General features: G+C 46.3%; 3 protein-coding genes across 5 annotated transcripts in view; 2 read left to right on the forward strand and 1 right to left on the reverse strand.

Annotated features, from left to right (window-relative positions):
* Positions 1 to 17434, forward strand: part of Ccpg1 (cell cycle progression 1) — a 56614-nt gene extending 39180 nt beyond the window's left edge. For both annotated transcript variants that reach the window (XM_076576675.1, XM_076576676.1), the window contains exon 10: positions 17082 to 17434. In XM_076576675.1, the coding sequence (XP_076432790.1) occupies positions 17082 to 17170 (89 nt within the window). In that variant the 3' untranslated portion in view covers positions 17171 to 17434. The remainder of the gene's footprint in view (positions 1 to 17081) is intronic.
* Positions 1900 to 13233, reverse strand: Pigb (phosphatidylinositol glycan anchor biosynthesis class B). Of its 2 annotated transcripts, XM_042281265.2 has the most exons (8): positions 12973 to 13232; positions 12060 to 12195; positions 11491 to 11608; positions 10034 to 10138; positions 9287 to 9417; positions 7748 to 7888; positions 4426 to 4603; positions 1900 to 2032 (listed from the first exon to the last, which is right to left on the reverse strand). In XM_042281265.2, exons 1-7 carry the CDS (start codon positions 13100 to 13102, stop codon positions 4585 to 4587), a joined length of 780 nt encoding a protein of 259 aa, XP_042137199.1. In that variant the 5' UTR covers positions 13103 to 13232; the 3' UTR covers positions 1900 to 2032; positions 4426 to 4584. The 2 variants fall into 2 exon arrangements, with proteins under 2 accessions (XP_042137199.1, XP_042137200.1); XM_042281266.2 differs by lacking the exons at positions 1900 to 2032; positions 4426 to 4603 and having other exon boundaries at positions 7755 to 7953; positions 12973 to 13233.
* On the forward strand, positions 17155 to 17434 carry Pigbos1 (PIGB opposite strand 1). The gene has a single exon (XM_076576682.1). The coding sequence runs from the start codon at positions 17155 to 17157 to the stop codon at positions 17317 to 17319; it is 165 nt and encodes a 54-aa protein (XP_076432797.1). The 3' UTR covers positions 17320 to 17434.
* Positions 17435 to 21815: the final 4381 nt, after the last annotated feature.

Here is a 21815-nt window from a genome sequence, read left to right on the forward strand (position 1 = left end):
GAGATGTGGCTTGTAAGAATAAATGGCATTAGAAGTCACTAATTGGGGTTGGGGATTTAGCTCAAGGTCCTGGGTTGGTGGGGGGAGTCATTAATTATGCAGCAGTGGCTGACATAAATCAGGTTAACATAGGTCACAAGAACAGAATAAGGCTTAGATTTGAAGTATTTAAGAAAGACATGATAATTCCCAGGAAAGCTGTGCATGGCAGAGCAAGCCTGGCATCCTGTCACTGGACGATCAGGAGTCAAGGCCAGCCTGGATGACAGTGAGTTTTGCTACATACATGTTTCAGGCCAGCCAGACACTGTCTTATCCCTTACCCTGGCAAGAAAAGTGGCCTGGCAGGTGCAGCCTTGTTTTATCTTATTGAATGCAGGAGAAAAGGCATTTCGAAGCGAGGCAAGGGCTTACACCTGTAAGCCCTGCACTTGGTAGGTCGAGGCAAGAGGAGTTCAAGGCCAGCTGAATAGTGAAGTCTAGGTCAGCTCTGCCTGTATAATCAGGCATCACCCACAGATCATTAGGTTACAGAAAGAAAACACTACAGTAAGTTTAATTATCAGAGTTTCCATTTAGCCAGGTCAGAAGTAAACAGCTCCTTGGGCACTGACTGTCTCTTGATGTGTGGTGACTATTTTGAGACAGGACCTTGCTGTCAAAGCCCAGGCTGCCCTTTCCTCTCCAGTACAGAGATTACAGCCATGCTGCCATGCTGCCATGCCTGGCTTCTTTTTAACTGTTTTTTTTTTTCTTTCTAGACAGGGTTTCTCTGTGTAGCTTTGCACCTTTCCTGCAACTCAATTTGTAGACCAGGCTGGCCTCGAACTCACAGAGATCCGCCTGCCTCCTGCCGAGTGTTGGGATTAAAGGCGTGCACCACCACCACCACCACCACCACCACCACCACCACCACCACCACCACCACCACCACCACCACCACCACCACCACCACCACCGCTCGGCTTTTAACTGTTTCTTTTAATGTATTCTGTATTAAACAAAATACTTACCACAGAACACCATGCAAAATGGTAAAGCTGGATAGATAAACCTGAATTCTTTGTGGCCCAACATGCTATAACAAAAGATATTAAGGCAAAACATTAATTTTACATGAGTCTGATAAATTAATGTATTTAAATGTATTAAAAACATCTCCTTATTTTTCAAGTATCTGAGACTGGATTTTTTTTTTCCAGCAAACCATTTTTCAGTCTGTTCACAGTAGCCCAAACTCTTGACACTTCTTGCTTTAGTCTGTGTTGCTGGGCCTTGCTGGCGTTACACCAGGCCTGGCTTCAGACTTAGGAGTCATACTCCTTTTTAAATAGAATGTGACTGTGGTTAAACAGTGCCAGGGTGAAAATATAATAATGTACACTTAGAAAAAAAATATATGACCAATTAAGAAATATTACTCAAATTTGGAATAAGGATACATTCATGAAAAACTATTTTTAAATGTTTGTGTATCTGTGTTGGGGGCTACTGATGCCATAGGGGGCACCCAGAGGCCAGAGGAGCAGGACTTAGGGAGTTAGTTGTCTCCTACCCTGTGGACCCTGGTGACGGCTCAGGACGTGAGGCTTGGTGAAGGTGCCTCTATCTGCCGAGCCGTCTTACCAGGTCCTGGTTTGGATTTCAGTCAGGTGTGAATCGGTACTTGTCCCTGTCCTGGTCACCACACAATCACTGTTCCTTTCATCTGATGAGGTGACCTCTACTGCTCTGTCCTAAGGAAGGAAGGGCCTGCTTCTGAGTGCTTCCATAATCTCGGGAACATTAAACGTCCACCTACTTGAACGTAAAAGTCTTACCTGTACACCAGCACTGTCCACAGGACGGTCAGCAGCAGTATGTGGAGCCTCCGGGGGGCCAGGAAGCAGCCATGAATAAAGAAGGGTAAGTGTGTTCCCAGGACAACTGGAACCCCTTGACTGAAGTACCAGTGCCAGGGATGAGAGCCATAAAATGTCCCCAAATTCTGCAGCACGTTAAATTTCAAAAAATTAAATTGGACCAACGTCCACTGGTATAAGTAAAAGACAAAAACAAAACAAAACAACAACAAAAGGGTTAGTGTCAGAAACTGATCTGGGACCTTTAGAGTATTAGACACTACCATGCTATTAAATAGGAATTGAAAAGTCAGGCAGCAGTCTTACATTAGCAATTCTGATTAATGACATGAATTCTTGTTAATAACTTGCTCCTTTTCTTTATTTCCCAGGTAGGGTTTCTCTGTGCAGCCCTGGCTGTCCTGGAACTCACTCTGTAGACCAGGCTGGCCCTGATCTCAGAGATCACCTGCCTCTGCCTCGTAGAGTGTTGGGATTAAACAGTGTACCACCACTGCCCCTGCTAATAATTGGTTTTTCTAAGTACTTGATGCATCTTTTGTTAATTTGTAAAATGCTAGATGTTTAAGGTGAATCTCAAAAATTATGAAGAATCATTCATACTTACTTTGGTACTGCAAAATTTGTAGCCAATTAGAAGATAATTTTTAAAATTGATTTTTATTTTAATTATATGTATGTATGTGTGTGTATACGTGTGAGTGAGAGTGTGTGTGTGTGTGTGTGTATGTGTGAGAGAGAGAGAGCGTGAGCGTGCTAGCGAGCACGCCTGCAGTTCTGAGGTAAGAAGGTGTCAGATTCCTTGGAGCTGAAATTACAGGCAGTTGTGAACAGTTCCTATGTGGGGCTGGAGCTCCAGCTTGGGTCCTCTGCAAGAGCAATATTTGCTCCTCACCTCTGGGTCATCTTTCCATGTCCAACAGAGGATTTTAAAAATCAGTTGTTTCGGCCAGGCGGTGGTGTCTCATGCCTTTAATCCCAGCACTTGGGAGGCAGAGGCAGGCGGATCTCTGTGAGTTTGAGGCCAGCTTGGACTACAGAGTGAGTTCCAGGAAAAGGCACAGAGAAAGGCACACAGAGAAACCCTGTCTGGAAAAAACAAACAAACAAGCAAACAAACAAATCAGGTATGGTGGCACTGGCCTTTAATCCCAGCACTTGAAAAGCAGAGGCAGTCTATCTCTTGAATTCAAACCCTATCTAACCGCCCCAAAAGTTAGAGAATCTATTCCATAAAGTTGTCCCCTCACCTCCAAACATTTCCCTGACATGCATACAAATAATAAAGAATTAAAAAGAAATGGATTTTTGTTTGTTCTTGTTTTTTGAGACAGGGATTCTCTGTGTAGCCTTGGCTGTGCTAGAACTGTGTGTAGACCAGGCTGGCCACAAACTTACAGGCTGGCCACAAACTGTATGCCTCTGCCTCCCAGGTGCTGGGATTAAAGTCATGTGCCACCACTGCCCGGCTAAAAAATGAATTCCTTTAAAAAAAAAATGTTTTACTTTAGACAGTGTTTCATGATGTAGTCCTGGCTGGCCTCGAACTTGAGGTGTTTTTCCTGCCTCCTAAGGTAGAGTTAGAGGCATAACCCACTACATCCTGCTTTAAAATGACTTGTAAGAGGACATGTGTGGCACTCACATTAACAGTTTTACTCTAGTGCCTTATGCTACCAATCTCTACCTGCTATGGTACAATGCTCTCAGTGTTACAATTTGAATTTTAGCAGAACGCAGATACCAAAGACAGCAGCAGCAACACTCCTGATAAGTATCTGAAATGCCCACTCATAGCCAGAACTGCTGTGAGTACTCTGTATACAGCACCTCATAGAACCAACCTTTGCTTAGGAAATCAGAGCCACAGTCATTTCCAGATACGGTATGGCAGTAAAGTGTGAGATTTGCCAATATCTCACAGCTAATAATAAATCTCTAAGCTCCAAACCAGAGTGGTAACTCAGTACCCAGTGTGCCTTTTGGGGCCGAATATAAAGCAGTGGAAGGCTACTGCCCACACTTAGGAAGCCTGTATTGCAAACCAAACAATTGAAGGACAGAGTGTTTTGGTTGATAGGATTTCTGGATGACTAAGGGTCAAAATCATTACACATCAAGATGTGTGTCGTGGAAACCACTGCAGAGGACACCAAAGAACAGACCAGTAGTGATGAAATGGATTCCATTATAACTATAAAAAAGGTTTGCTTCTGTTAAAAGTGTTAATGGGTCTGTTTGTGTTCTGAGATGGGGTCTCTTGTAGCCTGTGTTGGCCTCCACCTTGCTATGCAGCTGGGGATAACAACGTGAACCACCTGATCTTCCTGCCTCCTTGGTGTGAGATTCCTGGTGTGCACCACCACCCCAGGCATGTATCATCACACCCAGACTCAAATACAAAAGCATCAAAGTCCAGCTTGAGGTTTCAGAGCAGTAAATGGTTAAAAAATAGCCTTTAGCTTAATCTGTTTTTACTTACTTGGCCAAAAAAGATACGATCAATTATCAGAGACAAACTGAAGGTTATAAATCTGAAAAACAAAGTAGAATGGTTACTCACATTTGAACCTGCTGGGTTCCAGTCCAATGCCTTGTACCAACACCACTTTAAAAATGCTTTACAAGTCCACCAAGTGTGGGTTCATACATTTGGAAAGATCCTTCACTGATGACAAGATGCACTTAAGCAACCTTTATTAAAAAGACCACTCTATTTCATCTATTCTTGAATAATCAACCTGTCAACATAAAGATATGAATACTTATTATTTCAAAGTTCCCAGGGTTTAAAAAGCTCCACATAGCCGGGCGGTGGTGGCACACACCTTTAATCCTAGCACTCGGAGGTAGAGGCAGGTGGATCTCTGTGAGTTCAAGGCCAGCCTGGGCTACAGAGTGAGATCCAGGAAAGGCACAAAGCTACACTGAAGAAACCCTCTCGAAAAACAAAACAAAACAAAAAAAGCTCCACATGTCTTTGGCTCCAAGTAAGAGAAGAGCTTCCCAGCTCACAGGGCTGGCAGCCGCTTCATTGTCATCCTGCCTCTAAGACTGGCCTGTGTATGGAACTGTGTCTGTCACACTGCTCTTAGTCTGTTTTAGGACACTCTCCGTTTTTAGTTATTTAGAACACCAGCTACAGACAATGTCATAGTTCCCACCAGCTGTCAACTTGTCACACCCAAGAGAACCACAATTGAAGAATTCTCTCCATCAGATTGTCCTGTGGCACGTCTGTGTGGCATCTTAATTGTTAACTGAGGTGGTAGTGCATGTCCACTGTGGGCGGGGCCATCCTTGGGCCCATAGCCTAGGCTGTGTAAGGAAGGTAGCTGAGCACGCAGAGGAAGCAAGCTGGTAAGCTGCGTTCCCCCCAGCCTCCCTTTCTTCTCCACTTCCTCCCTCCAGGTTCCTGCCCTGGCTTCCCTGGGGGATGGACTATAATTGGTAAGCTGTAATCAACCCTTCCCTCCCCAGGTTGTTTTTGGTCAGTGTTGATCACAGCAACAGAAAGCTAACAAGGAGATACAGCCATATAATTTGTTTCTTTTTTGAGACAGGTTGCCTGTCCTGGAACTCACTGTGTAGCCCAAGCTGGCCTCAAACTCAGAGATACACCTGGCTCTGCCTTCAGAGTGTTGGGATTAAAGATGTGTGCCACCAGGCTGGGCCAAATCATGCAAATTTAAGTGTTTACCATATGTACTTTTGTTGAGTAGACATACTGCTGGTGTAAGCAATCCGTTTTATCAAATACTTTGTTTTCCAAAAATGATGATTATCACTTTACAGTGGGCAGGCAGTATTGAGAACTGTAGGCTTAGAGGATGGCTACGATTTGATTAGGTAAGAAAATGAGTTAGAGTAACTAAAGATACAGAGAGTAAGCAGGGCGTAACCCAAGACAACAACAACCAACACTATTCAGAAGGTAAGGAGAAATAAATGTAAGGTGCAGAGTAGGCACCTGGGTTTGGTTTTTCATTTTTGTTTTTCGAGATGGTTTCTTGGGTCAGGAGGATATTCTGTTGGGCCTGGAGGAGACATTGCCTTATAGCAGTGGTTCTCAGCCTCCCTTACACTGTGACCTTTTAACACAGTTGCTCATGTGATGGTGACCCCCAACCATAAAGTTATCATTGTTGCTACTTCATAACTATAATTTTGCTATTGTTATGAGTCTTTTTTTTAAAAGATTTTTATTATTTATTTATGTATACGAGTGCTTTTATCTGCATGTACAACTTTTATGCCAGAAGAGGGCATCAGATCCCACTAGAGATGGTTGTGAGCCACCATGTGGTTGCTGGGAGCTGAACCCAGGTCCTCTGGAAGAACAGGCAGTGCTCTTAACCACTGAGCCATCTCTCCAGCCCCTTGTTATGAGTCTTACTGTAAATATCTGATATGTAACCCCTGTGCCCCTGTGAAAGGGTCATTCAACCCCCAAAGGGGTTAAGACCCACAGGTTGAGAACCACTGTTTTACAGTGAGCTCTATACTGTTTTTGGAGATTTTCTTTTAACTTATGATTGGAAGTAGGTTCAACATTTTTTTTTTTTTTGTAAGTTGTTAGGTATGGTAGTTCAAGGCCATTATTCCAGAAATTGGGAGACTAAGGCAGAAGGGGGTCTCTGAGTTCAAGGCCAGCCTGGTTAACAGAGCAAGTCCCAGGCTAGCCAAGGCTTCAAGGTAAGACCATCTCAAAAACAAAACAACAACAATACAAAACAGGCCAGGGCTAGTGGCACATTTTTTGTTTGTTTGTTTTTTTCCAGATTTTCTCTGTGTAGTTTTGGAGCCTGTCCTGGATCTCGCTCTGTAGACCAGGCTGGCCTCGAACTTACAGAGATCCGCCTGGCTCTGCCTACCGGGTGTTGGTATTAAAGGCGTGCGCCACCACTGCCCAGCTATGGCACATGTTTTAATTCCAGCATTCAGAAGGTAGAGGCAGGCTTGGGCTACATGGTGAGACCCTGTCTCAAAAAGCAAAAACAACAAAAAACAAAACAAACAACAAAGATAACTGTCTGTTTGTGGACCCTACTTTTCCGCCGGTCCAAGCGCTTTCTTGCCCTGTTTCTAAGTCACCTTGGGAATTGTATGTTCTCATAACATTTCCCCTCTGAAGGTCTTTAGTCTTTCAAAGGCCAGACCACTGGGCTCTGGCTGAATATTGGGCACTGCCCCAGAGGCGAGGCCTGGTACAGGGGTCTGTGGCCCCAGCTACTCACAAAGCTGAGGCAGGTGGCAAACCCCATGCTCTGCTGGGCTGGGTACATCCAGTGGCTCAGAGGACAGTTTGGGTTTGTACTGGATGCTGTAACGGGCGTCATATCTGGGAACTCACACTGGTCAACAGTTGCTGTGTTGCTGGCTTTGCTAATTTTAAATCTCTCCATGCTTCCGTTTACTATAAAATAAAACGCCAGCATCACTTACATCCAAGAACCTCATGAGGTCATATGAGCAAAACTCTTACAAGGTCCTTAATAAACAAGAGAAAAAAGTTTAGGAAATAAAAATGGAAATTCTAAGAAACAGACACTTTGGTTTAACTGTAATACAATACAGTCAATCATTCTCATAAATCTAAAATGGAATACTGGGCCAACAAAACGGCTCAGTGGGTGTTTGCCATAAAAGCCTGATGACCTGAGTTCAATTCCTGGAGCCCATATGGAGAGAACCACGGCCACAAAAGTACTTTGACCTCCTTTCAGCACTCACACATGGGTGTCTAAAAAATTGGATACACAGAGTTGGACGTTTTCTGTGACATCAGATACAGCAATTAGTTGAAGGATTGGATGAAACCTTTCCCACAGTCCGTCATTTACAGGTTAGTAAGATGTTATAGATAGCACCACGGCCAGACTTACCCCACGGGTAAAAAATGATGCAGGATCAGATGGAGCTTTCTCCGTTCTTGGTAGAAATGTCTGAAGAGCAGCGGCACCCATGGGATGAGGGCTGTGGGGCGGACAAGGCAAGCAAACGCAACCAGGAGCGGGTACTTGATGCTAGGACAAGGAATGGTGGTTACAGGAAACGGAGCTTCGTCCTAGTCGGCTATTTCCACTCAGAACTGTGGTGTGGGGGCGTTTGAGACAGGGTTTTACTTATATAGCTCTAGCTCACTTCATACTTTCAACTCTCCTGCCTCAGCCTCCCAGGTGCTGTGGTTCCAAACCTAGCTTAGCACTTTCAAGTAAGAAGCAGATTCTGCCGGGTGGTGGTGGCGGCGGTGGTGACACACGCCTTTAGTCCCAGCACTCCAGAGGCAGGCAAGTTTCTGTGAGTTCAAGGCCAGCCTGGTCTAGAGTGAGTTCTAGGACAGCCAGGGCTACACAGGGAAACCCTGTCTCAAAAAACAAAACAAACAAAAAACCAAAAGACTATAAAACAGGGAGTTAGAGACCTTGGACTATAAGGCACAGCAAAATAGCCCGTTCCCCCAAACTGCCTTGGAGTCTACATCTAATTATCTTAGGTGACTGAAATATCCAGGACTACAAAGTGAGGCTCTGTCTTTGCAGGAAAGAAACTGTCTTTGTACAAGACCCAAGCCTGTCTCAGTACTTTTTTGTGAGGCAGGCTCTCTATGTGGCCTTGGCTCTCCTGAAACTTGCTACTTAGATGAAGCTGGTCTCAAACTCAGAGATCTGCCTGCCTCTGCCTCCCTAAGGTCTGGGACTAAAGGCATGTGCCAGCACACCCAGCTAGCTTTTGGTACACTCTTTTGAAATCAGGTTTGACTGGTGATTTTCTGCTATGTGGAGAATAAAACCCAAGGTGCGGAGCCGGGCCTGGTCCCACCCCAGCCTCAGCCTTGCTGGCTTCTCCCTCCCACACACTTGCTCCCCACACCACCTGCCTAGTGCCTGCAGCTCTCTCAGCTCCAGGTCTCTGCTCGGACACTTCCCTCTGCTCAGTCTGGGTTTTGCCCAATCAGATCTGCTGACCCTCACCCAGGCTGCTCAGTGGACCTGTGGGAACACTGAGCCTACCTTGCTTCTGATTGCTTTAGGGAACTGGAAGGCAGTCACCATGAGTGTGACTGGCTGACTCCTTGCCATTGCTAAAGGCTGGCTATGCCTGTCTCCCATGGAGACCTTCAAGCAGAGCTTTGCAAGGGTCCCCATACTCTTTCCTCTGGTTCTTTGGAGCCCACTGATAACAGACCACCACTTCAGTGAGCTCTGGGCACTACAGGATTTCCTAAGCACTGTCCACACTTTATAGCCAGCCCTTTTATTAGCTTCACCATGCAGTGTGACTGTTTCCTGTTTCCCTCATCGAGAACCTTTGGTTCTTCTAAGTCCCGCGAACACGTGATGACCTACTAGATACAACATGTTGATACTGCGGCTTTTCAAAGCACCTCTTAGAGATTTGTCTGGATTTGCTAACCGTCTTACCTGCTCCTGGACCTTGAGCCTCCCAGAGGATAGTAGGAAAGGGCAATCACGGTGAGGGTGGTCTCCATGGTGTTGGTGAGGGTTCGGGTACAGCAGTACCACGTGAACCAAGAGCACAGCTGGCAAAAGAACTGACGAGTCAGGAGTGAGTACAGCTGCCGTAGGAAAGGGGGCTAAGTGTGCTTCTGTAGAAAGCAGGGCTCCCGCTGCGGCAGAAGCCACGGCAGGGGCCACGTCTTAGGAGACATGGCCAAAGGCTGCTCTCAGCCTGTGCCACACGGCTCTGACAGCAGGTTTGCGTCTCGTAATGCTAAGTCAGCAGTGCTTTCGCGGGCTTTCATGGCCTGCCTCTGACTTAACTCTTACTTTCCGTTAATGAAATACCTGGGACACAGACCGAACACTGGTGCAGGTCATAGAGTATTGATGCTCCCCTCTAGACCAGCCAGCCAGCGCTCCATCTCCTACCTCACAGTGGCCGGACTGGAGCATCTGTTCATACTGATTTGGAAATGCTGCCCTACTTCTGCCTCCTCCTCTTCTTTGTGTGTGTGTATATGTATATATGTATATAAATGTATGTATGTTTATGTATATATATAAAAAAAATATATTTTTTTATGGGTAAGAATTTTGCTATATAGCCAAGGCTGAGCAGGAAGTTGCTTAGTGGCACAGTAGTCAGCCGTTTTAGGATCCATTTGCCCCACACATGCTCCGTAAAGTGTCTAAAGGGTTTGGACTTACCACCCATCGGGCCACCTCCTGTTTTCCCACTTGCTTCATGAGCGAGTAAAGCCTTACATCCGCTACAGCAGACAGAAGAGCCTGGGCCAGTCTGGGAATCCAGATCTTCAGTAGTTAAAAGGAAAACGTTGGTTAAGCACACCATCCCGGTTCATACTGAAGTGCCATGAAAATAAACACCTAACTATCAACAGTGTCCATCTCCATATTCACTCTGCTTTCGGTGTGTGCTTAGCTGGCTGGTTCTTGCAACTCCACCCCATGGCTTTTAGAATGGCTTTGCTATGTAGCTCAGCTGGCTTTGTCTTTGCTTTTCCTGCCCCAGCACCCTCCAAATACTGGGAATTACAAGTGCAAAGCACCATACCCCACTTGCCCACTTTTATGTTTATATCTTACAGCACTAATTCTCTTTTGTAATGGTTGGTATTGAACCTAGGGCACATGCATGTTAGGCAAGTGTTCTACCTCTGAGCTCCTCTTGAACAGCTTGCAAACCATTTTATTTTGTTAAGATTCCATTTTAGAAGCGTACAGTAGGTTTTGTTTTTAAGTCAAGCATTTACAGTAGGACGTGCTGGGTATCATAGCAAGTGTTTTACGTGTATTAGCTCATTCCTTACAACAATCTGCTGAAGCAGGAACTGTTTCATACATGAGGAGACCATGGCACAGAGGTTAGGTGATGGGCCTAAGGCACTAGAGCTAGTTAGCCCTGATGCCTGGATTCAGACCAAGGTAGGCTTGATACCACGGTCTGTGCTCGTAACAATAAAAGTTTTAAATCCAGGGCTGGAGGGATGACTCGTGGTTAGGAGTCCTCGCTGCTCTTTCAGAGGACCCAGGCTCAGTTCCTAGCACCCAGGTCAGGCAGTTCACAGCTCCACGGCATCTAAACCCTTCTTCTGGTCCCCAGCACCAACATGTGTGTGTGCCAGGTACACACGAATAGATGAATAGACCTGAACTCTGGTCTTCACGGCTGTATAGCAAGGGCTCCTCACCTTGAGCTAGCTCCCCAGCCACTCCCTTTTATTTATGTATCTTTTAATTTATATCTTTATTTTATTCTTAAATACATTGAAGAGTTCTACATCACAGTGTCTTTGGTACAGTGGGCTTCCCAGATAAGGCTGGACTTTAGCAACAATAGCCTTTGGAAACACGTTTTGTGAAATTAAGAAAGTCATTCATTTATTACCAGTTAACTTTTGAAAAAGAAAAATATGCCGGGCGTGGTGGCGCACGCCTTTAATCCCAGCACTCGGGAGGCAGAGGCAGGTGGATCTCTGTGAGTTCGAGGCCAGCCTGGGCTACCAAGTGAGTTCCAGGAAAGGCGCAAAGCTACACAAAGAAACCTTGTCTCGAAAAAACCACAAAAAAAAAAAAAAAAAAAAAAAGAAAAAGAAAAATATATGGATTTAACAACAATTTTGGTCATTTTAATTTAAACTTACCAGCAGTTGAACACTGTCTTTCCCCAAAAGATGCAGAATCTTGTAAATGCTGGCAAAGATGAGGGGGTAAGTGTAACCCCTCAGTCTCTCTGTCCATTCCCAGGTCAGATAGCCATAATTACTAATATCAAGGACCAAATGTATTGAAACAAATTAATTTATACTTCTACATATAAAGCAATATTTTATTATTTGACAATGTTTTTAAACAGTTTTTTGAGCCAGGCAGTGGTAGGAATTCAATCTCTAGCCTTGGATATGCTTAGGCAGGTAATGTACCACTAGACTGCACCCTAATCCTTAAAACACAGGGTTTTATATTGAATATTGAATATTTGGTCAACTAAAATCTTAATTTCCTCAAGTTAGAAATGTGTTTCTTGAGCCTGGCATGGTGACGCATGCCTTTAATCCCAGCACTCGGAAGGCAGAGGCAGGCGGATCTCTGTGAGTTCAAGGCCAGCCTGGTCTACAGAATGAGTTCCAGGACAGTCAGGGCTGTTACACAGAGAAACCCTGTCTCAAAAAAACAAATTAAAAAAAAAAAAAGAGACTATGATAAAGGATATCTGAAAACCATGTGGTGTGCAACTTCAAGAGACTGCCAGTATTCATCAGGAACAAAACTTGTCTGGACTAGGAAGCAGTTAAACATTCGAAGAGCAATGGTAAACAAGACCAGGTAAATGTTTTCTCCCAGAAGATCTGAAAAGCAAATCAAAGCAGTAATTGGTCTTAAAGTCAAGCAGCTCTTCCTTCAGATGCACCACTGTAGTGGCCCTGGCCCTGGCTCTACTAAGGCCCTCTACATCACTCCACAAACTTCATCTGGGTAAGTGATGCACTGGACCGGCTGCAGAGTTAGCTAAGGGTGGGACTCCTGCCTAGCCTACTTGAGGTCCTGAGTGTGTTCCCTAGCAATGTGTGGAGAACACCTCCCACCACCAGAAAAACAGGCACAAACCCCGGTAGGGAGGGACACACACACACACACACACCTACCTGTTAACCACTGGTGATTCCTTTCCAAACCTCCGTTTTACATGTGAGGAAGCTAAGGCTCAGAAACTAAACTGCTTTGCCCAAAAATAAAAATGCTGTTACTGACTAGGTAGTATTCAAACCCAGGCCGGTTGGCCACCCCCAAAGTTGGCTTTCCCCAGTGGACAGGCAGCCTGCATGCAGAATACAGAGTGTTCAAAACTAAAGTTTTCCACTTTAGTTGCTAACTGTGGGTGGGTGGGTGGGGTGGGGGGTGGATCAGATTTTATGTGAAAATCTGCTCTGCCAGGTGTGATGGTATCATCACCTCATGACAATGGGGAGATTGAGGCAGGAGGATTGCGGCAAGTCCAAGCATAGCCTGAACCACATAACACAGACACTATCCAGTGAGCCTCAGCTCGTTTCCACCGAGGTTGCACAGCCCACCAAGCCGCAGACGCCAGGAACCACACACTCTGCGGAGCACCCCGCACTCACCGCGGCGCCGCGAGCGCTTCGCCTGCGTGTTCACGCACAGCGTGGACTTCCTCTTCCGCAGCTTCATCTCTCCGCAGCGGCTGTGGAGACTGCGGAAGGCCGGGCCGCGGTCGCCGGCCTCGGGCTCCATCTCCTCCTCCCAGCCACCTGCAGCCCCTGCGGAGCCCGCCCCGCCGCCTTCTTGCCGGCGAACGCGCACCACTAGGATTGGGCCCCGCGAGCCGCCGTCGTGGGGCTGCCCCCCCAGCACAACCACAGCCGGAAGTGCGGCCGGAAGCGGCCGAGTCTCCAGGCGGTGCAGGCTTGCACCTACCTAGCTGGAGTTCAGTCTTGGAAAAGACAAAAGTCAAGACTGGAGGCCTGACTGCTCCCGGCACCTGGCCAGCGCCCGCCGAGGAGCGCGTGGAGGTAACCGCGGAGGGAGGCAGTGAAGTGCCGGGAACCAGGGTGACCCCGGCGCTCGCCCACACGCCGTGTCCTCGCGTGGGAACAGTTCCACCAAGGTTCTTACAGCGACAGCAGAGTTACACGGCAGTGATTTTTTTAATTAAAGCAAGTTTTTTTTCTTAAAAGATTAATTATGTACACACTGTTCTGCCTGCAGGCCAGAAGAGGGCGCCAGACCTCATTACAGAAGGTCGTGAGCCACCCTGTGGTTGCTGGGAATTGAACTCATGGCCTCTGAATGAGCAGCCAGTGCTCTTAACCTCTGAGCCCCACGTCAGTGAATTTTTTATTATTAAATCTGTTTTTCCCCACCCCAGGGGATTTCTGTATTCCAAATTACTTTCTCATCAATTTATTTAATTTTTTTCTCTTGCGTTGATGTCGCTATGTAGATTAGTCTGGCCTTGAACTCAAGAGATCCTCCAGTCTCCGCCTCATGAGTGCTGGGATATAATGCGTGCACTATCACACTCTGTCTCATCTTTTTATCTGTCTTTGTGACAGGGCCTCACTGTATATCCCTGGCTGGCCTGGAACTCGCATTGTAGACCAGGCTGGCCTCAAACTCACAGAGTTTGTCTCCGCCTCATGAGTATTGGGATCAAAGGAGTGTGCCACCATGCCCAGCAATCAAAGCATTAAAAAAAAAAAAAAAAAAAAAAAAAAAAAACAGGGCCGGGCGGTGGTGGCGCACGCCTTTAATCCCAGCACTCGGGAGGCAGAGCCAGGCGGATCTCTGTGAGTTCGAGGCCAGCCTGGGCTACCAAGTGAGTTCCAGGAAAGGCGCAAAGCTACGCAGAGAAACCCTGTCTCGAAAAAACAAAACAAAACAAAAAATACACAGTTGATGGGGTCTGGAGAAAAGGCTCAGTGGTTAAAAACACTGACTGCTCTTGAAGAATTCCCAGTACCCACACACCGACTCCGTGCCTCCGAGGGCACCAGGCATGCGTGCCCCTGCAGATACGCACATGAAGACGGAACACTCATACACATAAATAAATCTTATAAAAATTCGTTGGTGGAAACATCAAGTAGATGGCATCTGTGCTTCAGGCCTCAGCTGCCCTCTGCTTACATGTGTAGCTTTTGGGTTGGTGGGAGGGAGGGGATTCCACCTGATAGTTATAAAGATGTTCGCTCACATAGAGATGACTTAAAAAAAAAAAAGACTATGTAGGGGTTTAAAGATAACACAAGGTAATTTGGCTTGGGGCCTGCAGCATCTTGGTTCTGCATAGTCACTAGTTCTAATCAGTGGCTTGTCTTCTAGAGTGTTTTTTAACAAAAGTGTTTTGTTTTTGTCTGGAAACTTCAGTACATGAAACCCAAGGTTCAGTTACCGTCTTGGGGGTCGGAGGGGCAGATTACCGAGCAAAGTGAGGTTCAGAAGACTCATATTTAACAACAAAAAACAGTGCATGAGAAACAGGTTCAATGGCCTCTGGCTTTTGTTCCTTTTCTTTTTTTTTTTTTTTTTTTTAAACTCTTCGCCATTGCAAAGCCAGATGGTAAAACTGTCATATTTGTGTGGTCCGCTGTATAATTTAGGAAAAAGCTCGCCTTCCTTTCCCTGGTGAGCTTCCATTACACTTGAGAGCTGTTACAGGACAGTGAGCTGCTGCTGATGTTTGTGACTAGGGCCTGGATTAAGACTCCATACTAGAGTCCAGAAAGAGCTTGGCTCCTTCGCTCTGCTTTTCTCATTCACTAACATCTTACCCAGATGCTGAGGTGATTGACATTTTCTAGAAGGAGATGTGTCCATTTGTGAGTTTCCACTATTTTCAGTTGTTAGAACTAGAAGCAAAATCATCATTCTGTTTTTCTCAAAAAGACATACAATGATTTGCATTTGATGTCTCCTAAAATATCAAAAGGAACTCAACAAAGTTTTTGTTGTTTTGTTTTATATTGCTTTGCTCTTTTTTTTTTTTTTTTTTTTTGGTTTTTCGAGACAGGGTTTCTCTGTGTAGTTTTGCGCCTTTCCTGGAACTCGCTTTGGAGACCAGGCTGGCCTGAACTCACAGAGATCCGCCTGCCTCTGCCTCCCGAGTGCTGGGATTAAAGGCGTGCGCCACCACTGCCCGGCAAATGTTCCTTCCCGTCCCTGGGTGGGCTCGAACCTGCTTTGCTCTTTTGAGGTAGGGTCTTACTATGTAGCCTTGGCTGGCTTGGAACTCACTATGTAAACCAGACTGGCCTCAGACTCACAGAGCTGTGTTGTGCCTACCCATCCCCCACATAGTGTTGGGATTAAAGGCACGTACTGCCACTCCCGGCTCAATAAAGTTTATAGCCTCTTAAAATTGTTTTTGTCATAAAGCTTGCTAAAATTACAACTACTGCAGAAGGAATGATGGAAAGTCATGTGTCCCTCCCTTTTTATTCCTTAGAGAAGATTAAAACAGACAGTCATGGCTGACTTTCCTTCAGGTATCTTTTGGAGTCAGAAGATTTGCGTGATTTGAAAGGTGGCTGCCATCCCTTCCCATCCTTTTGCCCTTTTAAAAGGTACCAGTTTAACCACCGAGGAGACCAGCACGGCCGTGTTAGTGGCATACCCCTGCCATCCTAGCCCTTGGGAGGGGAAGGTAGCATTGTAACCTCAGAGCAGTCTGCCCAGCCCAGAGAACCAGCAAGAACAGGCAACAATGACAGAAATAACTCAGGGACCATTCTGTAATAGAAGAGTCTTTAGCTGTCTCACACCACTGGCTGACCTTCATTCCCTACAGGTTCCTTTTTAAGGTTTTTGTTGATTTGTTTTGCTTTTTGTTTGTTGGAGACCTGTTATGGAATCCAGACTGGCCTCAAACTGGCAATGTAGCCAAAGGGTGACTTTGAGCTCCCTATGCTCTTGGCTGAACCTGGGTGCTGGGGATATGGGCATGTGCTACTATGCCTGGAGGAAATACAAATTTTAATATAAAATATGATTTTTAACTATTGGCAACTAAACTGAAATCTTGGAAAATATTCCATAGTAAGTCTATATGCTGTCCTGCAAACCTCTATGTATTTGTATTTATTAGTTAGTGATTCTGTTTGTTTGTTTGTTTTTCAGGACATGGTTTCTCTGTGTATTTCTGGCTGTCTAGGAACTTGACCTGTAGACCAGGCTGACCTAGAACTCAGAACCACCTGCCTCTGCCTCTTGAGTGCTGGGATTTAGTTTGTGATTTTTTTGTTTTGTTTTTCGAGACATGGTTTCTCTGTGTAGTTTTGGAGCCTTTCCTGGAACTTGCTCTGTAGCCCAGGCTGGCCTTGAACTCACAGAGATCCGCCTGGCTCTGCCTCCTGAGCGCTGGGATTAAAGGCATGCGCCACCGCCTGGCTAGTTTGTGATTCTTAAATATTACAAAAACATTCACACCAGAGCAAAATAGTAATAAGTCTTTTCGAGTGCACCTGTGGGGCTGGGGACATGGCTCGGGGGTTAAGAGTGAGCACTGCTCGTCCGGACGGCAGTTCAGTTCCCAGCACCTGTGTTGGACAGCTTACAACTGCCTGTCACTTCTGCACCAGGGACCCTGACACTTTCTGGCCTCCGAAGGCACCTGCACGCCGGTGCACACTCCTCCCCATGCCCCGTCCTTTAAATATCTGTTTTAAAGGCTCCTGTACTAAGTGTCCCTTTCTGTTCCCTTTCTTGGAAACAGATCTGAAGAGGTTGGCTGTCCGCGGAATTTTGGAACATAGCCACCCAGAGGGTGGTCACTGCGTGTCACAGCAATGCTCCGGAGAGTGACTCTCCCGCAACTGCTCTTCGCCACCTTCCTTGGAATTGCTGGAGGAGTGTATATTTATCAGCCCATATTTGAACAGTATTCCAGAGAGCAGAAGGAATTCAAAGAAAAGGTGAAATTGTTGCAAGAATCAGAGGAAAAGAGGACCTAATTCTGCATGAAGTGCAATTGTAGGCACTGCTTACCATTCTGTTGAAATTACACATGGACTGTTAATCTAGCAAAAACTTAGGTACATTTTAAATAAATAAATCATGGGAGAAGGATTTAAGTTATTATTTACTTATTTATTTATTATTATTATTATTTTTTTTTTTTTCCCCTGGAGCTGAGGACCGAACCCAGGGCCTTGTGCTTGCTAGGCAAGCACTCTACCACTGAGCTAAATCCCCAACCCCTGGTTTTACTTTTTGAGTCAGCGTTTTTCTGTGTAGCACTGGCTCTCCTGGAACTTGCTGTGTAGACCAGGCTGGCCTTGAACTCAGGGATTCACTTGCCTCTGCCTCCAGTGCTGGCATTAAAGACGTGCGCCACCACTGCCAGGTGATTTAAGTTATTTATAACATTAGTTCTTTGTTGGTTCGTTTCAGGGCAAGAGCTCATGTTGTAGCCCAGGCTGGCCTCAAGCTCTAAGCAGTCCAGCCTCAGCTTTCCAAATGCTTAGGTTATAGGGGTGCTGGCATTAGTTTTTTAGACAGGATCTAACCTCAAACATGCAGCCCTGCCGCTGGTGCTGGTGTTACAGAGTATCCCCACATGTAATTAAATAAGACGCTTCATTTGAAAAGGTATTTCTTTTTAGTTCTACATAATTATGTGTGCTTCATGGGGGTTATGTGCACATGAGTGCCAGTGCCTCTGAAGGCCAAAGTTGTTAAATCCCCGAGAGCTGCAGTTACAGATGCTTGGGAGCCGCCATGCGGGTCCTGGGATTGAATCCAGGTCCTCTGCAAGAGCAGATGTGCTCTTCAGTGCTGGGCCATCTCTCCAGCCCCAAGATAGTCCGCTTTCATGTTCACTGATTTATTTGCTACTTTATGTCTTAACGGGACAGGCAGCAGTTTCCAGTTTCATAAATTAATTTAGTCAATATGCTTAATAGTAGTATGTGCTTTTAAGATTCCCCTTTTCTGGGTTGGAGAGATGGCTCAGCAGTTAAGAGCACTGGCTGCTCTTTCAGAAGTCCTGAGTTTAATTCCCAGCACCCACATGGTGGCTCACTACCACCTATAACTGTAGTTGCATGGGATCCAATGACCTCTTCTGGTGTGCAGACAAAACATTCATATACATAAATCTGTTTTAAAATTCCCTTTTTCAATGGGCAGTGGTGGCGCATACCTTTAATCCTAGCACTTGGGAGGCAGAGCCAGGCAGATCTCTGTAAGTTCGAGGCCAGCCTGGGTTACAGAGTGAGTTCCAGGACAGGTTCCAAAGCTACACAGAGAAACCCTGTCTCAAAAAACCAAAAAAAAAAAAAAAATTCCCTGTCTCTTGTACAATACAACCACACAAACTGAGGGTCTGCCTGTTACAGCTTTCCAGTTTTGGAGACTGAACGTTCACCAGGGCTTCCTGAGGCTAAGTTCTGCCACTGACCTCTATTCCCAGCTGACCTAAACATCCCAGTTAGAGATGGTTGTGACCTGCCATATGGGTGCTGGCCGCTAAACCTCCATCCTCAGAAAGAGTACCAAGTGCTCTTAACCACTGAGCCATCTTTCCAGCTCCACTTTTTACATTTTTAAATTGCCCAGGCTCACACTGAATTTACTCAGTAGCCCAGATAGGGCTTGAACTTGTGATTATCCTTCCTTAATTTATAGAGTAGCTCAAGCTACAGGCCTGTGCTGTCAGGGTTGGCTTTTTTAAAAAAACCCTTGCCAGGTAATCCAGGATGGCATTGAACTCACGATGTAGCTCAGGTTGCCTTCAGACTTGTCTTCCTGCTTCAGCCTTCCGAGTGCTGAGATTGAATTTGTGTGCCACCATGACTAGTTTGAAATGTTTAATTCAGATATCAAGATTCTTTTTGACAGAAGTGCTGGGTATACTGGGATTCAGTTATGTGGATCTTTTCATTGTGGGACCCATGCTCCTGGACTAGGCATTATCTGAATTTACTAGAGAGAGAGAGAAAGGGAGAGGGAGAGAGAGACAGAGAGACAGGCTGACTCAGGACTAGGGATCATGAGCTTCTGTTTGGGTATGGCAAATGGCATGTGCATGTCGCACGATCTCAGACAAGGTAGAGACATGGACTCTTGGAACTAGATGCACAGCCAAGTGTGAGGCACAGGTAGACACACACAGTTGTTACATCCAGTGATAATAACCCTACCTCACACATTAAGCCAAATTAAATCACTTTTGACCCTCATTTTGAAGGGCTCAGTTGGAGAGTGTTTGCCTAGCATTTGTGAAGCCCTACGTTTCACGCCCAGCACCTCACACACTGGGTGTAGTGATGCAGTTATGAAGTCTCAGCACTCAGGTAGAAGCAGGAGAATCAAAAGTTCAAGGTCATCCTACATAGGAAGTTGGAGGCCAGCCTGGACTCTGCTGTTTCCGCTTCCAGGCCTGATGTTTTTGCTCTTTTGGGGGGCCCACCACTCGGCTCCCAGATAAATCACACATGGAGGCTTATTTTTAGTTATAAATGCCTGGCCTTAGCGTGGCTTGTTTCTAGCCAGTTTTTCTTAACTTTATCTTGGGCCTCGAGGCTTTTATCTTTCTCTATTCCTGTATACTTTTTCTTTCCTTCTCCATGTCTGGCTGTGTAGCTGGGTGGCTGGCCCCTGAAGTTCTCTCGTTCCTTCTTTCTCTCCTCCCGGATTTCTCCTGTATCTACTCTCTGTCTACCAGCCCCATCCATCCTTTCTCCTGCCTCTATATTGGCCGTTCAGTTCTTTATTAGACCATCAGGTGTTTTAGACAGGCGCAGTAACACAGCTTCACAGAGTTAAACAAAGGCCACATAAGCAAAAGTAACACACCTTAAGATAATAGTCCACAGCACAGGCCCATCTTCCCTTCTTTGAATCTTTACTTTTGTTTTTGTTTTTCAAGATAGGGTTTCTCTGCGTAGCTTTGGAGCCTGTCCTGGAACTTCCTCTGTAGACCAGGCTGGCCTCGAACTCACAGAGATCCACCTGCCTGTGCTCCCAAGTGCTGGGATTAAAGGTGTGCACCACCACTGCCTGCTTCCTTCTTTGAATCTTTTACCTTCATTCCCTTTTCATAGTCACATCACTTTCCTTGATTTGGTGTTATTTTTATGTGTTCAAAGACTTACTTATTTTGTGGAGACGGTCCCACTGTGCTGCCCAAGCTGGCTTCAGACCCTGGCATCAAGTGATAACTCCTGCTTGAGGGCCCCTCCCCCTCGCCCCAGTGGCTGGGATGCAGGCACCTTGCACTTTGTTCACCTGTCAGTGATGTCCCTTACTTTCCTTATTGCGACCCTTACTGGATGTTGCTGGAGTTTCCGACTTAAGCATTTGTCTTACAGGTAAGTTCTGGGGGCCGGGAACAATCAATTTAACCTAGTCTGCTGTTGCATCCTATGTGCCTAAAAGTGCCTTACTCATTGAAAGCATCCACAGGGGATGAATGGTCACGGTACCCTCTGTCTGTAAACTCCAAGTCATGGAGCTGCTGGGCGGCAGAAGTGGAGAACGCTGAAGGTGGGCTGAAGGTGGGCATTCCACCTGGACCACACCAACCACCAGCAGTCACTATGTTGTTCCTATGCTGTTTGTCCCCCGCAGGTTTGTGTGGGGAGGTTTGCTCCCCAGTGTGATGGTACTGAAAGATGGTAGCTCCTTAAGAGCTGGTGCCTGAAGGAAGACGATTGCCTGGCTGTTCCTGGGGAGTCTGTTTCTCTTCACCCCAGATAGAGAGGAAAGGATTGAAAAGGTTCTGTTCAGGTCTAGCTTGGTGAAGGCCTGGGTGGCTCCAGGAGCTGCCGTCCACACAGGGCCCCTTGGACATAGAAACCGACCGCATTCGGATGCAGTCCCAGGAGCAGCAGACTGGAGGGGTGACTGGCCGGCAGGTGGGCGGGGCGCTGGAGTTTGTGGCGGGAGGCCACTAGGATGGACAGAAGCCGAACTCAGGCTCCCCAGCATTTTGCTTGTCTTGCATGTGGAATTCCGAAAGCACAAGAGGGCGAGGCCTAAAGGCCAGTACTGAAAGCTCTGAAGTCACCTTTGGGTGAATTTGTCTAGTAATCTCATGCCTGGGTCAAGATCCCAGGCTGCTCAAAGAAAACCCTGGGCATCTAGAAGAGGCCGCTGGGAGGCAGCAGAGCTCACAGGTTGCCCCTGACCCTGCCGGGTCTTGGTATGTTAGGCCACCTCATATTTTCCTCTTACTGTGTATTAACTGCCGTGGCAGTGTTTTAGGGGTTCAGGCTGACTGTAATGAGAATTAGACGGTGCGCGTAGACTCTGTTGGCCATCGCCTCCCAGAATGGTGCTTATTTCTTCCTGCCTGCATCGTACCTTACTTTTCTCGCTGTCACTTCCAGGAACCTCCGGCTATCCCCAGCGAGGATGTGCAGCCAGGGAAAGGCTTTCACCAGGGCACGCCTCGCCTCGCCTCCCCGGAATCCTGGGGCAGTTTGACCTTTTTGTGAATGGCATT

The sequence above is a fragment of the Peromyscus maniculatus genome, chromosome 7 (assembly GCF_049852395.1).
Source record: "Peromyscus maniculatus bairdii isolate BWxNUB_F1_BW_parent chromosome 7, HU_Pman_BW_mat_3.1, whole genome shotgun sequence".
NCBI classification, from domain to species: domain Eukaryota; kingdom Metazoa; phylum Chordata; class Mammalia; order Rodentia; family Cricetidae; genus Peromyscus; species Peromyscus maniculatus.